Raw genomic sequence first — 16,397 nt, 5'->3', positions numbered from 1 at the left:
GAGTGGGAGAATAGAAACTACAGGTGTGAGATTAGATCGATACATCAAACTTTGATGAGATTCAGTTTACAGTTGTTCCATGAAGCCATTTCATATCGTCAAAAATACTCTGGTTGTATTAGTAGATATTCACAGTGATATCTGGGTCTTTAACAGTAGAAGTCGAGAAATACGCTAGCAGAGGAGCTGCTTTCCTTTCCTCAACAATCAAACAAGCATATTCTGCATAATCTCTGGCTTCCTCTATTGCTGTTTTTGGATATTAGGATATTGAGTTAAGTACATTATCTTGTATGTTCTTGAAAAATACATAAGAACCTATAGTAAACAGATACTGTTAAACTTTCTTTATGTTATCTGTTGGTCATTTGATGGCAGCAGGACAAGCTAAAGACACAATCCTTCAAGGTGCAACGTGTATCTGGCCAATATTTTAGTTTGAATAAACATCGTGTAATATTTAGAGGCATATAGTGGTGAATTTGCAGCTTTCAGCAGACTAAATACTCCTCTGCTCAGCCTCCTCTTCCAAGCGTGTCAGAGAACGATGGTGGTCTTCAGTAAGGGATGGGTAACTTTATGATTTATTGCTACCAGAAGCTACTCTTAGTAATACTCTCTGTTCTTCTTCATGACTAAATAATTGCTTTTCAAAGCATATAAAGAATTTATTCATCATTTTCTTTTCATAAAAGTATCTTTAAAGTTATTAATATCCCACTAGAAACAAATATAAAATGTTAATAAAATAAATAACATTTCTGAGTTAAGTTTATAAAGATCACAGACATGTCGGTATCAGCATCACTTCCTCCTCTCCTCTGTCCTAATGTCCTCTGTCCTCCTCTCCTCTGTCCTCATGTCCTCTCTCCTCATGTCCTCTGTCCTCCTGGCTGCTTTGTGTGTTTGTGTGTTTGTGTGTTTGTGTGTTTGTGTGTTTGTAGTTGGAGGAGCTCAGCCCGACAGAGCAGAAGAGATGCTGCAGCATGATAATAAAAGAAACCAAAACATGAAGAAAACTAATAAAAAACACGTTTCTTAGTTTCAGGTGATTATACACGAATGAAATCATAGTGCTGAATATTGTTTTCCATTTCTGAGACATAATACTGAGGTGTGGTTAAGCTGTGTTGATAAGGACTTCATTGTAAGGCGCTCGCGTACCAACTGAAGTTATCACATGAAGTGACGAGGCTCACCAGTGACGGCTCACCAGCAGGTGAATGAGGGCTGCGAGTCGAGTCAGCAGTGAAAGTGCTGCTGCAGACACACTACAGCTGCACACCTCTCCAGCTCATGAACTTCTGGGGAAGACCTGCACTGTTGTATTGCGGTGATCCATCCATCCAACAACAAGCTACACTGAACTGAAGTAACATATCAAGGATAAGGAGAGACTAGACCACTTCCACACTCTTCTGTTTTCTCTTTTCTGCCCCCGACTCCTGTTGCCTCTTCTGGGCTCATTCTTTCTGAAATGGGTCAGACCCAGTGTTGCCACTGGCACAGCCTGCTATTACTCCAAGAGCTGGCTGTTGCATTGGCTGAACTTTAGTTGCTGTAGAGCCACTAATTGAAGATCTGTCTCCCAGAGCAGCCTGCTCTCAGCAATGGTGCATAAATGACATTGAATTTGTAAATTATTTGCATATCATTCTGCATGCAATAAGCCTTTTTTGCCTTTTGCATGTCATTTGTATGCCAAGTCTCTACTGACTGCAATGTAAACACATCACAACTAGTGACGTAGTGTAGAATGTGAGAGAGCGCTCATGGTGGGCATGTAGTGCTCCTCTTTCAGTAAACTGGTCTGTTGCAGGTGGGTGACCAGATTATGGAGATCAACAGTCAGAGCTTTCTCACCATCTCCCATGATGAGGCAGTTCAAATCCTCAAAACAGGACGCCGCCTGCTGGTGAAGGTGAGGGATGTTGGTCGTCTGCCTCATGCACGCACAGTGGTGGATGAGACCAAATGGATCTGCAGTCAGGCCATAGCTGAAACCAATGGTACAGCTGTCCCGAGTTCTGTCACCAACCCCACTGTCAATGCTGGCATCCAGGGTAGTGTCAGCGCCAGTACCTGCAGTTCAAGGTGAGTACATTATAGTATTAGCCATGTAAAGTCAGTCACTGTCAGTGGAACTGGAGCAGAGACATTATATTGATAACTGATCTGTGCTTCTTTGTTTCCTCGTGTGGTTTACTGTTAAGTATTACCGTATTTTCCGCACTATAAAGCGCACCGGATTATAAGGCGCACCTTCAATGATTGGCCTATTTTAGAACTGTTTTTATATATAGGGCGCACCGGATTATAAGGCGCATAGAATAGAAGCTACTACAGTCAAACGTTTGACTGGGGTTGCGTTATGCATCCACTAGATGGAGCTGTGCTAAAGGGAATGTCAACAAAACAGTCAGATAAATCATTCAGTCAAACTTTATTGATTTTTGATCAATAGAGGCTGCGTAGCTGACAGCCTTGAGTTTGAACTCAGCGTCGTAAGCGTGTCTCTTGAAAGGTGCCATTTTGGGGTCTTTATACACACAAGTGGTGTTGGACTAGGAGTAAGCACAGTACCGGTGTTTACCGCGGTGCGGCTTTGTAGTTTACCAGTCGTACTGAAACATTTTGACAGAGCGCCGTGTACAACCAGTATGGATCAACCAATTAACCAATTGGTCCATATATAAGGCGCTCCGGATTACAAGGCGCACTGTCGTTTTTTGAGAAAATTAAAGGCTTTTAAGTGCGCCTTATAGTGCGGAAAATACGGTAAGTATTAAGTATTAAGTGGGTTGGATGGGAGTTTTTCAGTGAATGAACAAACTAAACTTTAAATCCTCGATTTGAACTAAGTGTAATGAATTATCAGTGTTTCTGAATGAATCAGTAGCTCTTTGCAGAAGAGCATCCCTCACTGGTGACTAGTGGGACAACCAGCCAACTGAACAAAACAAAACAACTCAAACCAGCAAGAAGTGAACTGAAGCATAAAATAGCTCTAAACTGAAGCAGTGCTGTTATGAACAAAACAAAAAGAACAAACCACATCGTCCGTTACTATGAATCCGATGTGTGATCTCTGGTCTAAGGTGTGTTTGTATGCCCACTAGTTTGATGCCGGTAGAAACTGCTTTTACTTTAATCAGACCAGACAAAAGGGCTGTTTAAACATCTCCGGGTATGTACGGTTGTTCTGGTTCTTCAATGAATGAATTTGGAATCTGTGGACAAGCAAAACAAGTTCACAGCGGTCAATTCATTCATTCTGTTAATTTAAAACTAAACCAGTAACTACAGAAACATCATATGTTATTCCTTTGAACAAAGACTCGTTTTATGGTCCATTGGGGGTCCAGGACATGAAAACCTTTCCCTGCAGTGGAGGATTGTGTGGAGATACCCTCTCTCCCTCATCCGTCTGTCTCCCAGCCCTAATGGAGCTGCCCTGCTTGAGAATTTAGGGAGGTTTACATCTTCTGCCTTCTGCTGCTGCCTTAGAAGTCATACCAGATGACTCTCTGCTACACACCTCGTTAACCTCACATTGCTGTAGTCCTGCCTCAGGCGGGGCTACGGCAGGATGTTGATGTTGAGCTTTAACGTTCTAAATGTGTCAGAATTTAAAAGACAGAGGTATTTATCTTCATATATATCATTTGTTTCTTCAACATTGTTTTCTTCTTTGTTGCAGACCATCCTCAGCCAAAGTTACACCTGTATTAGGAAAGGTAAGAATGGAAGCCGTGCATCACCGCCCTCTGCATACTTGTTACCACTCTTCAAGCTTCATGTACTGATTCTACACTCAAACTCTGACATCTGAGACTTACAGGTGGGACTTTATTGATTCAATTCATTCATTTAACGACTTTGTACTAGACAAAATCAAAGCAGACCTGCAGCTTGAGTTTGACTTTACCATTATTGTCCCGTTTAATTTGGGATGACTTAATATCTTTCCCAAGACCAAAGATTTTAAAACTATTATAAAACTAAATTTTGCTTAGAACGGATGTACTTTTAATAGAAGTGTCACAATTTCAAACTTCAAAATGAAAAGCAGGGTCTGCAACTTCCTTCCAGCTTACGGGGAGCCTGCAACTGCACGTTTTAAAACATGGCCATGCCATATTAGGAGATGACGGAGACGGTTTCTCAGCATGCTCACCCGCGCGTCTTCAGCTGCTTCTCAGAATATTGCATTGCTCTTTGTTTCAGCGGTTGTTTTTTGTTGTTTTGTGTTTTCTTCAACCTGAACTGATTCTCCCCGTTTCAGGAGACATTTGATGTTTCGTTTTTTTGTTCCCAATCAAATCTTTCATGCTGTCATCAGCAGAGTTCAGCTAGCAGGTCTGGTCTTTCTGTCTCTTTAGAGAGTCTGAGAGCTTCTATAGTCCAAGAGATCTGTGATCTAGTGGCTCTTCTTCTTTTCTGTGTTGAAGAGTTTGTTCCCAGTTGACTGTTAAAAGAAGTTAATACTATTAGGTTACATTAAATGAAATATCTAAATTTGACCATCGGGTCTGGTACATTCCCCACAAAATATGTTGTATTGACACCAATTATCAGCACCAATAATCTTTGTAAAGAACAATTAAAAATGTAAATGTATCTCGTCTCCATAGTAACGGCATAGCTGCTAGAGTTGAGGAGATGTGGAGAATCTTGCCACCCCTAACTCTGAATCACTCAATCACTGACCAGCAGACAGACCATCACCTTTGCTCATTAATTCACATTCGGGGAGCCGGCTTCTCGCCAGTTCAGTTGTTAGAACATCATATATATATAATAATATAGTTGAACTTGAATTCATGTTTTTAAATAGGTTAGTGTATCAAGATGATGTTGCCTCAGTTCACTTTGCCAACAAGCACAGCAGGAAGCCGTGCTGCTACTGACCCTGCTGACTGTTGAGTTGGAGCTCCGCTGCATGTTTAGTAGTGTTTGTTTGACAACCGAAACATAAAGAAGCATTCAATGCTGCAGTAAGTTATTGCTGCCAACATGCTGAGATTAGTCCATCCAGAGGATATTTGCATTATTTGACTGAGCTCATTCTGCTTCACTTTGTTGTTGTTGGGTTGATGCACTTTGATTCCTCTGGTATTGGTCGGTTATGGGGGGCAGGCTTGGGTTTGTTTGTATAGTGGCTATAGGAGGATGCCAATCATATCCATTTTCTTTCATATGTGTTTTAATGGAATCAAAACATGACGTTGAATGAATCATTCACATTTCTCCACCACTCCATATTGTGTCCAGCATTAGCAACATGTTGTAGCATGAACTCAGAATAGTGAGTGATGTGAGAGGGGACTATACTTCACACCAGCACCATCATCGTTTAATTAGCTGCTTAGACTCCCTAACCTTAACTCAATAACTGATGTCATCTGTAGCTCATTAGTGCTGCGTTCCATGAACCTTGGGATTGCAGTATGCATACATAAATGAATCTGTCAGCTTCTCTAAAGAGTGTTTTATTATCCCTCTGGTTGTGTTGCCTTTGTTTCCTCAGGAATAATAATAACTTTATTTATATAGCACCTTTTTAGCATTAAAAAAAGACAGAAAGCTCAGTGAGACGGTTGGATACGTTAAAAATAAACTTAGAAATGAATGAAATAAAATAAAAGATAAAAATACACACACACACATAACCACCAATGAACACCGCAGTCCCAAAACCACACAACCCCCCCATCAATGTCAAGTAAATAGTATAATATAGGCTTAATAAGCTTATCATTCAAAACCATGTCAGTAATAAAATGTATATCACATATTGGTTGTATTAATAGTAATAACATAACCATCATTGTACTGGTCAGTTATGCATCAGTACTCTTTACCATAGAAGCATCAAGCTAACGTAGCCTGCTACTGAAACACACAGTTAAGTAGTTAGGCTGTTAACTGTGAAGATCAGTTCTTAATCCAATATATACGGTTCTCAGGTCTGTTGAGCGTCTCTTAAATGTGGACATGGGTTCAGAGAGACATGTGTAGTTGGCTGTGTGTTTATTTACCATAAAACAGAAATTGAGACAAAACAGGAAATGAAAACAAACAAACAAAGTGCTGGCTGCAGATTCAGTAGATGGTGAAGCGGAAAGTAAGGGTGTTAAAATCCTGCTTTTGACTTTCACCTGTGTCCATCAGCCAAAGATCACTATAGTGTTACACAAGTAAAGCTTTGCTCAGGTAAAGGCAAACATTTAGGCTATGAAATAAAATCCATCGACAATGTCAATGCACTGGTGAGAAACATGACTGACTAACAACGACAGCAAATTCCATTTTTAGATGCAGCCTGCAAATAAGGGATTAATCTATAAATATACAACCGCCTCCTCAGTTTAGCCTCACAAGCAGAAAAGATGACAAACTGTCAATTACACAAGAATGAGCAGCCAGCAGTCTTTGCCTGTAGCTGTTGATTAAGGATTTGCATTGAATAGCAGTTTGTCGGGAGTTCAGGATAGGACCCAATAACAACCACAAGATGCAGAATCCGGTACAGAACAGACTTTATTTTCACCGGACAGATGGCAGGAGTGACGGTGTGGTTTCCCTGTGGACCGACACCGGAAAGCAGGCAGGAGATACTGAGTGGTACCCGTGGGCCGACACAGGATAGCAAGCAGGAGATACTGAGTGGTACCCGTGGGCCGACACAGGATAGCAAGCAGGAGATACTGAGTGGTACCCGTGGGCCGACACAGGATAGCAAGCAGGAGATACTGAGTGGTACCCGTGGGCCGACACAGGATAGCAAGCAGGAGATACTGTGTGGTACCCGTGGGCCGACACAGGATAGCAAGCAGGAGATACTGAGTGGTACCCGTGGGCCGACACAGGATAGCAAGCAGGAGATACTGAGTGGTACCCGTGGGCCGACACAGGATAGCAAGCAGGAGATACTGAGTGGTACCCGTGGGCCGACACAGGATAGCAAGCAGGAGATACTGTGTGGTACCCGTGGGCCGACACAGGATAGCAAGCAGGAGATACTGAGTGGTACCCGTGGGCCGACACAGGATAGCAGGCAGCAGATACTGTGTGGTACCCGTGGGCCGACACAGGATAGCAAGCAGGAGATACTGAGTGGTACCCGTGGGCCGACACAGGATAGCAGGCAGCAGATACTGTGTGGTACCCGTGGGCCACCACACAGGATAGCAAGCAGGAGATACTGTGTGGTACCCGTGGGCCGACACAGGATAGCAAGCAGGAGATACTGAGTGGTACCCGTGGGCCGACACAGGATAGCAAGCAGGAGATACTGTGTGGTACCCGTGGGCCGACACAGGATAGCAAGCAGGAGATACTGAGTGGTACCCGTGGGCCGACACAGGATAGCAGGCAGCAGATACTGTGTGGTACCCGTGGGCCGACACAGGATAGCAAGCAGGAGATACTGAGTGGTACCCGTGGGCCGACACAGGATAGCAGGCAGCAGATACTGTGTGGTACCCGTGGGCCGACACAGGATAGCAAGCAGGAGATACTGAGTGGTACCCGTGGGCCGACACAGGATAGCAGGCAGCAGATACTGTGTGGTACCCGTGGGCCGACACAGGATAGCAAGCAGGAGATACTGTGTGGTACCCGTGGGCCGACACAGGATAGCAAGCAGGAGATACTGAGTGGTACCCGTGGGCCGACACAGGATAGCAAGCAGGAGATACTGAGTGGTACCCGTGGGCCGACACAGGATAGCAAGCAGGAGATACTGTGTGGTACCCGTGGGCCGACACAGGATAGCAGGTTTGAAGACGGTGGTAGACGGTACGGACTGCAGGACCAGGGTTGATATAGTGCCAGGAGGATGAATAGTGGGATCAGGATCTGGTGTGTCAGCCTGCAGGAGGTAATCGGCTGGAGTGTCCGCAGCTGTGCACCAATCAGGGGTGTGGCCATGGGAGGTGTCTGGAGGCAGAGGACAAACACAGAGCACATGGCACACAATAACAAACAGGGGAACGACAGAACACATGAGGAGAGGAGATGAGGGGAAACAGAGGTAACACACAACGGGTCAGACAGGGATCCTGGCACAGTTAGTCTAACACTTGACTACATTGCTCACGTAAAGGTCATAAGGAGACATTACATCAAACAAGAGCACCACAGATTGTAGAATTCCCCCAGATGATCCTTCTGTAGTCTAGTTTAATGTTTTAACAGGAATCATATTACTCAATTGACTTTGCTTCATTATATTTTGTCCCCAGCTAGAAGACCCTCTCATCTGATGCAAGCATAGACCAGATCAGCTATAAAGTCATCTGTTCACCCTTTTATCAAGTACATACACATAAAGTCAGTTCTATAACTTGGCAGAGGGAGGTTCACAGTCAAATTAAATTTACAGAGTTTTATAAAATATTTACATTCCAATCCAACAATCAACTTATCTTCTCTTTATCCCTGGATTCTATTCTATTCTATTCTGTCTCTCCGGATGCCTCTAAGCATACCAACCTTCACTTGTGCACATAATTTAACCTTAAGTGCAGAGAAAAGCCTTCTCATTGAAGGCCTTGATGGCTCCTTTATTTTGTCAAGTCTTACGTGGCCACAGAGATGTTTAAGTAGCAACATGTAAGCTTTTACACATTTCATCTAATGAGCTGCTTATTTGTTTTTGCCCCATTTACAGCTAAATATGTTCAGGATGGAAAGTCCCAGCAGCTTTTCCTCTTTGCATTTATCTATTTATTCAAGACTGCACAACAGTTTTCACAGTCTGTGTAAAGTCATGGAACCTCGCTGACACTCAATCTATCTACTAACAGTGAGAAGAACTGTTTCCAAGTTGAGCAGCTTAGAGAGATAACAATGATGGAGTCCTGAATGCAGACACATGGTGACTGACGTGCCCTGCAGCTTTCAGGTGGTGCATGTTCCCTGAGCTCAGGATGAGAGGAAGGGTGATGGAAGGTCTGCACACATCGGAATACTTTCTCTCTGCATGCTGCTGGACTTGCAGTGTGAGATAACTCTTCTTATCCTGTGTCTGTGTGTGAACCTCATTTCTTTCTTTCTTCATTTGTCTTTCGACCTGTTCCTCCAGCCAGCAGTACACAGAGGTGTAGGCCCGCCAGGTGCTCAGGTGTCTCTGGAGCAGCAGGCCTACATGCTGCTAACGGAGCCAGAGAGGCAGACCATGGCCTACTACCTGCAGGAGTACCAGGAGGGACACATAGAAGTGGAGCCGCTGGCCATGGCTCTGTTTGAGCTCTTTAACACACATGCAAAGGTACAGCAGCCTGCAGCAGCAGCTTGGTGACTCTACCGCTGGTCCATGGGGGGTTTAAAAGGAGCTGCACTGTTTGAGCTTGTAAAATAAAGTTCAGAAAAAGGCTTGAATGTTTCAGAAAGTGGGAATATATAACCTGATAATAAGACCAACTCATATGTCTTGAACAAGGCTTTTTTACAGAAAGGTGTTCTAATAAGAATCAGAATCAGAATCAGAATCAGAACCGTTTATTGCCAATGTATGTAACATACAAGGAATTTGTCATGGCAGGTGGTGCATACCATTAGACAATAACATTGAACAATAAACAACAATCAACAGTGCAAGAAATAGAAACATTAAAATTTACAATAGAATTTAAAAGAATATAAGGAACCCTTTATTAATGGTGTTTAAGATGTAACAAAATGCTCTATTGATGGTTTATGAAAATCAGTTATAAACCATTAATTGTTATAAAATGCATTGTTGTATCGTTATTAATATTGTTTTGGTACATTTTTATTTAGATATGAAAACATCAATGCATAGTTAATATACATATTTAACCTCAATAGTAACTTTTAAACAACCTGAGCTCAGCAACTCTCTGCTCTTTCTCTCATGCGTGATCTTATCACTGCTTTGGTTTCACTTCTCCAATCCTGCAGTTGTCCATGTTGTCTGAGGTGAGGAGTCTGGTTGCTCACCAGGACCTTGAGTTGTACGACAGGCTGGTGTTGCACCGTGAGAGGGAGGCCAACCAGAGCTGGCATGGAGGCCTGGGAGTGCTCCATCCACAGGGCCACTGTCACCACTTCCCTTCTGTGATCCATGATACAGACCAAGCCGTCCCTGCTACGGTAGATCATCTACTATACACAAAGATGTGACACCCGTTGTAATATTGTGTACATAACTTGCAGTGTTTATATGATCAAGACACACAGTCCTGTACATGGGCATGATGGGGAGCATAGTGTCTGTGTTCTGTTCTCATTATGTCTCCGCTTTGCTCGTCTCTTGCACTGCATTATTTGACATCTATTCATAAGACCCACATAGATCACTGAAAGTGTGTGTGTGTGTGTGTGTGTGTGTGTGTGCCACTGCACATATCATGTGTTTCCCTCTCCTCCAGTCTCCTGGCATCAGTGTTTGACACAGAGCAACTTGTCTTAGTGGCAAGTCAGCGACTATGTATTGATGTTTAACTGTCGCCCGCATCGATCCACAGAGACCTCATTGTGCCAGCGTACAGTCTGCTTCTCATCTACTTCCTCCAGCAGTTTGGGCCTACAAGACCTAACACTGCACGTCAGTCTGACAGCACTGTTTGATCTGAGCTTGAACAGCTTCCTCTGCATCCTTATGTTTTGAGTTCTTTTCTATAATTCTGTAGCTTCCCAGTGGTGTTCCTTATGTATTCAATCCGAACAGCTGCAGTGCGCACCAACAGCTAGCAGGTAGCACACGTGAGCAGGCCAGACGGAGCTCTGGAATCATGTAGCCACACCTCCACATGACTCTGCTCAGAGCAGCGCTGCTGAAGCCTTTATTATTATTTTTAAAGGGTTCCTATGCTATTGTAGGGTAGATTAGGACCATAACATAAATGAAGCTACATGTTTGTGTTTAATTCTCTAAAAGAAGGAAGATTCAGAGTGAACAACGAATGAAATAAAACGGCTCTCCAGTTTTATACTTGAGTGGAGACAGATTCAACTTGAGTGTACATGTACCACACTATATTTAATTTATGTTCTGATTCATCCTTTAGTTTAATCATCTGTGTTAACTGAATAACCAGAAACAACTTTTCCATTCTAAGCCTGTTATTTCTCTTCTTGTGTGACACAGTGATCTGCTGGCCCGGGCTCATTCGGAGGAGAGCTGAGTGTGAAGTACAGAAAGGGAACATTTTACTGCACAGTCAATACTTTTACCGTAACTACATTTAGCTGATTACATACTAAGTAGTTACGTTTTGAATGCAGGACATTTACGTGTAGTGGAGTATTTTCACTTTTCAGTAAAACCAAGGTGCTTATTGTTGATTTTAGAAAACAGGAGGCCAAGACAATAAATAAAAGCTTTAACTTTGAAAATTCTTCGGAGAAGCAGGACAGGAGTACCGGCAATGTGCTGCTGTGGACTCCACGTTACTTCAAACAAACCATGCGATCAAGACAACGGCAGATCAGCAACTCCTGTGTTCTGTGCGAGAATGTTGTTTTGTTGAAGTAGTCTGGCGGCTTTGAAGAGAATGAATGAATGCTTGCGTTCCCTAACGTAAAGGGCTGTCTGATGGTAAAGAGGTCAAAATATTCTAAATGTAGCGTGTCGGCCGCCATCTACTGTGGGTAGTATTGACAATAACGTCCTCATATAACACCACTTCAAGAAGTCCTAACTGTAGTGATTAGCTTACTGTTATATCCTAAGTCACTGCTTTTTGCTAACAGCTGAGTGAGCGTTTTTATTTGAAAATAAAATCTGAAAAGATTGCACGCTCAGCTGCATGCTGCATGAAAATCTTGTTGTCAATTGTCAAATAGAAGTGGACATGGAGCGAGACAAATCAATAACAGAACCAAAGCAACATACTTTAATGTCACGATGCTAATGTCTAACCATCTTAACTTCCTTGCACTACTTGTGTTGCCCTGTGGGGCAAATCCCATCCATCTGGCAGCTGGATTAAATAATATTAAATATAAGTTTGTATTTCAGGTTTAGCCCCACAGTACTACAGTGCCTCATACTGTTTCTTTCAGACTGATGGCACAATTGGTGAATGGACAGAAAACCACCAGGAGGAGAACACAAATGCCTTACAATACATTGAACTGGTATGTGTCGTTCTTTGTTTTATTTGCATTGAAAATATGATTATGCAGGGGAAACAGTTTTGTCTGTGAATGATTTCCATGTATGTCCTTCTTTTAAAATTAAAAATGTTCAAATACACCCTGAAGGTGCGAGATAAGTAGATCCCGAAGATAGACCAGAAAAGGCAACAAAGACCAGCAGGGCCATCTTGGGGCCATTTTTGACGTCGTATTTTGCGTATTTCTCCGTAAAAGGAGTGAGAGCTGTTTGTGAGCCACAGCACAGAGGAAGCTGCTTTACAGCCAGCCGGTAGAAACAGAAACTACGGGGAGAAAAAAGCGTGTAGAGCAACAATATTTCCACATCTTTTTAGGTGACTTAAGGATTCATTTTGACCAAACCATAGTTGCTGATTGTTGGAAGAATGGAAACACGAACGAAAACATGCCTGTTTACTTTTATTTTGTTTCTGGCTAGTTTGAAATTAAACAATTAGGCTATTCTTCTGTGTAAGAGATGAAATTTGAATTCAGAAGGCTTATGGTTGTATATTTGTGTAAGAATATTTCCTTTATTGACATTTAATGAGTTTATTTAGTTTATTTATCAGACTCGTTGCTCGGGCCCTATGCATCATCTACATGTAGGCACAGCCGGCACGGCTCCCCAAGCAGGAGAAATCTGCTTGCTCGGTCAATATAGCACGCAATGGGAAAATTTGCCCATTTCTAAGACTATATTTACCATCAGCACATATTGGATATCCACATAAAAGGTGGCGAAAAACTGGCATCTTCAACCTGCAACTGGCCCAAGTTGCTGCCCCCAACTTCAAAACCACCTCCCGCATGCCCTTGCCTAAACACACCTTAATTTATTCCACCATGTTGTTCCCCACCATCGTAACATGCTTTGAGAGGCTGGTCCTGGCTCATTTCAAAATTTGTAAACAAACTCAATGATTTGGGCATCGAGATTACATTACATTTACATTACATCATTTAGCAGACGCTTTTATCCAAAGCGACTTACAATAGGTGTATTCAACATCGGTTTTCAAGAGAACAACTAGTCACCAGAAGTAATAAGTGCATGTCCTTTCCTCAAACAAGCATCTAAGAGCATAAACCAGAGCCAACGTACAGTGCAGAAACAAACGAATGCAATAAGTGCCACAAAGTAATATAAAAACAATAAGTGCAATACGCTAGTATGAATACAATAGATGCTAAGTAAGTGCTAAGCGGAAGGGTAGGCCTTCTTGAAGAGGTGAGTTTTCAGCCTGTGCCGAAAGATGGGCAGCGACTCTGCCGTCCTGACGTCAGTGGGGAGTTCATTCCACCACTGTGGGGCCAGGACAGAAAACAGCCGCGACCGGGTCGATCGGCCGCAGGGACCTCTGAGCGACGGGGCAACCAGTCGCCCCGAGGTAGCAGAGCGAAGTGGTCGGGCCGGGGTGTAGGGCTTGACCATGGCCTGGAGATAGGCTAGCACCAGAGTCTTAAACTGGATGCGGGCTCTTACAGGTAGCCAGTGTAGAGAACATAGAAGGCAAGTTGTGTGGGAGAACTTGGGGCGATTGAACACCAGGCGAGCTGCAGCTTTCTGGACAAGCTCCAGAGGTCTGATGGCCGACGCCGGGGCTCCGGCAAGTAGTGAGTTGCAGTAGTCCAGGCGGGAGATGACAAGAGCCTAGATTAGCACCTGCGTCGTCTCATCAGTGAGGAAGTGAATCCTCCTGATGTTGTAGAGCAGGAATCTGCAGGAGCGTGTAACCGATGCAATGTTTGCTGTGAACGACAGTTGGTCATCCAGGGTCACACCCAGGTTTCTCGCAGTCCGAGTTGGCGTCACCACGGTATCATCAATGGTGATGGACAGGTCTCGGTGCGGGCAACCCTTCCCCGGGAGGAACAGTAGCTCGGTTTTGTCCAGGTTGGTGTGTCGTCATCCACTTCGAGATGTCAGCCAAGCACGCAGCGATGCGTGCCTCCACTTGAGTGTCCCCGGGGGGAAATGACAAGACCAGCTGGGTGTCATCGGCATAACAATGGTAGGAGAAGTCATGCGAGTGAATAACAGAACCCAGAGATGTTGTGTAGAGCGAGAAGAGAAGGGGGCCCAGGACTGAGCCTTGTGGAACCCCCGTAGTCAGCATGCGTGGTTCCGACACAGAGCCCCTCCATGACACCTGGTAGGATCGACCTGTCAGGTAGGATGCAAACAGGGAGAGTGCAGAGCCTGAAACGCCCATCCCCTCGAGGGTGGAAAGGAGGATCTGGTGTTAACAGTGTCAAACGCCGCAGACAGGTCCAGGAGAATCAGGACAGAGGAGAGAGAGTTAGATCTCGCTGCGTGAAGCGACTCCGTCACCGCAAGGAGGGCTGTCTCAGTCGAGTGACCCACTTTGAACCCGGACTGGTGAGGGTCCAAGAGGTTGTTTTGGTTTTGATAGGAGGATAGTTGAGTAAAGACAGCACGTTCAAGTGTTTTGGGAAGAAAGGGTAGAAGAGACACCGGTCTGAAGTTCTTGACATCAGAGGGGTCATGTGATGGTTTCTTCAGAAGGGGGGTGACTCTAGCAGTCTTGAAAGCCATGGGAAAGCATCCTGAAACAAGAGATGTGTTCATGAGGTGGGTGAGAAAAGGAAGGAGTTCAGTCGCAATAGACTGAAGAAGAGGGGAGGGGATCGGGTCAAGGGAGCACGTGGTGGGGCGGTTAGATATAACAAGGTTGAGGACCTCGTTAGGGGAGAGGGGAGCAAGATAGGGTAAGATGGGGCATGGAGAGGGGAGGGAGAGCTGTGGGGGAAGAGCTGGAGATGGTAGAGATGGAGAGGGTGGACAGGGAGAGAGTGGACAGGGGGGCTGAGAGAAGGAGGATCTGATATCGTTTACCTTCTTGTCAAAGAAGTTGGCGAAATCGTCAGGGAGAAGGGAGGAAGTAGGAGGAGGGGGTGGGGGTGGGGGTTGGAGGAGTGAAGAGAAAGTTTGGAAGAGTTTTTTAGGATTAGAAGCAGAGGTTAGGATTTTGGAGCGAAAGAAAGCAGCTTTAGCAGTAGATAGAGTGATGGAAAAAGTGGAAAGAAGAGCTTGGAAGTTAAGAAGGTCCCCCGGGAGTTTGCCTTTTCTCCATTTACGCTCAGCCTCTCTTAGGCTCCGTCTGTCATTACGCACTGAGTCCGACAGCCATGGGGCAGGTGGGGTTGGCCGTGCAGGCCTGGAGGTGAAGGGACAGAGGTTGTCCAAAGAAGAGGAAAGGGTGGAGAGGAGAAGATCAGTAGCAATATCAGGGGATAGGAGAGAGAAGGCTTCAGGGTCAGGGAGAGCAGAGGTAACAGAAGATGAAAGATCAGCCGGGGAGAGGGAGCGGAGATGACTACATGGTAGAAACCATGTGGGTAGGTGGTGGAAGTACGGGGGGAGAGGAGAGGGAGAGGGAGTAAGACATGAAATAGTGGTCAGAGAGCTGGAGGGGAGTGACGGAGAGGTTAGCAGTAGAACAGTGTCTAGTGAAGATAAGATCCAGCTGGTTGCCGGCCTTGTGGGTAGGAGGAGAAGAGGCGGGGTAAAGGTCAAAAGAGGAGAGGAAGGAAAGAAGCGGTTCTAATTTATCAGTCTGGATGTTAAAGTCTCCGAGCAGGATGAGTGCGGAGCCATCATCATGGAAGTGTGAGACTAATGTGTCGAGATCTTCCAAGAACTCACCAAGAGGGCCTGGTGGGCGATACACAACAGCAATAGTGAGCTTGACTGGATAAGTGACAGTAACCGCATGAAATTCGAAAGAGGACGGGGAGAACTGAGGAACCGAGACAAGAGTGTATTTCCATTTTGGGGAAATTAGCAAGCCAGTACCACCACCCCGCCTCGCAGCTCTGGGAGTGTGAGAGAAAGAGTACACTTCTGACAGAGCTGCAGGTGTGGTGGTATTTTCTGGCGTGATCCATGTCTCAGTTAGAGCAAGAAAGCTGAGAGAGAGCAAGGAAGCGTAGCCCGAGATAAACTCAGCTTTCGGCACTGCTGACTGGCAATTCCAGAACCCCCCCGGTACCACTTGCTCAACATGAGCTGAGAGAATAGGATAAATGAGGTTAGCGGGGTCACGGCACCTGGGAGTGGCCCAATGTCTACGTGACCACCGAGCAGAAGAGAGGACCGAAATCGGATGCAAACACATGGTTTGAACAATAAAAATGAGGTAACTACACGTTCGAGAAGTCTTAGCTTGACGAAGTCGGGCTTGAAAAAGTCGCCTTGTTGCCTTTGTTTGCCAGACGCTTGAAAGCTGACGCTTCCAGCCTAC

At 44.7% G+C, this 16,397-nt stretch overlaps 1 protein-coding gene across 1 annotated transcript in view; it reads left to right on the top strand.

Annotated features, from left to right (window-relative positions):
- Positions 1–16,397, top strand: part of whrnb (whirlin b) — a 96,186-nt gene that overhangs the window by 55,387 nt on the left and 24,402 nt on the right. The window contains exons 4-7 of the mRNA XM_076078143.1: positions 1,820–2,094; positions 3,701–3,737; positions 9,092–9,277; positions 9,931–10,122. Of these exons, the coding sequence (XP_075934258.1) occupies positions 1,820–2,094; positions 3,701–3,737; positions 9,092–9,277; positions 9,931–10,122 (690 nt within the window). The remainder of the gene's footprint in view (positions 1–1,819; positions 2,095–3,700; positions 3,738–9,091; positions 9,278–9,930; positions 10,123–16,397) is intronic.

The sequence above is a fragment of the Anarhichas minor genome, unplaced genomic scaffold, assembly GCF_050575085.1.
Source record: "Anarhichas minor isolate MPS153535 unplaced genomic scaffold, ASM5057508v1 ptg000063l, whole genome shotgun sequence".
NCBI classification, from domain to species: domain Eukaryota; kingdom Metazoa; phylum Chordata; class Actinopteri; order Perciformes; family Anarhichadidae; genus Anarhichas; species Anarhichas minor.
The sequence above is the reverse complement of the archived record's forward strand: the minus strand, read 5'-3'. Positions and strand labels throughout refer to the sequence as shown.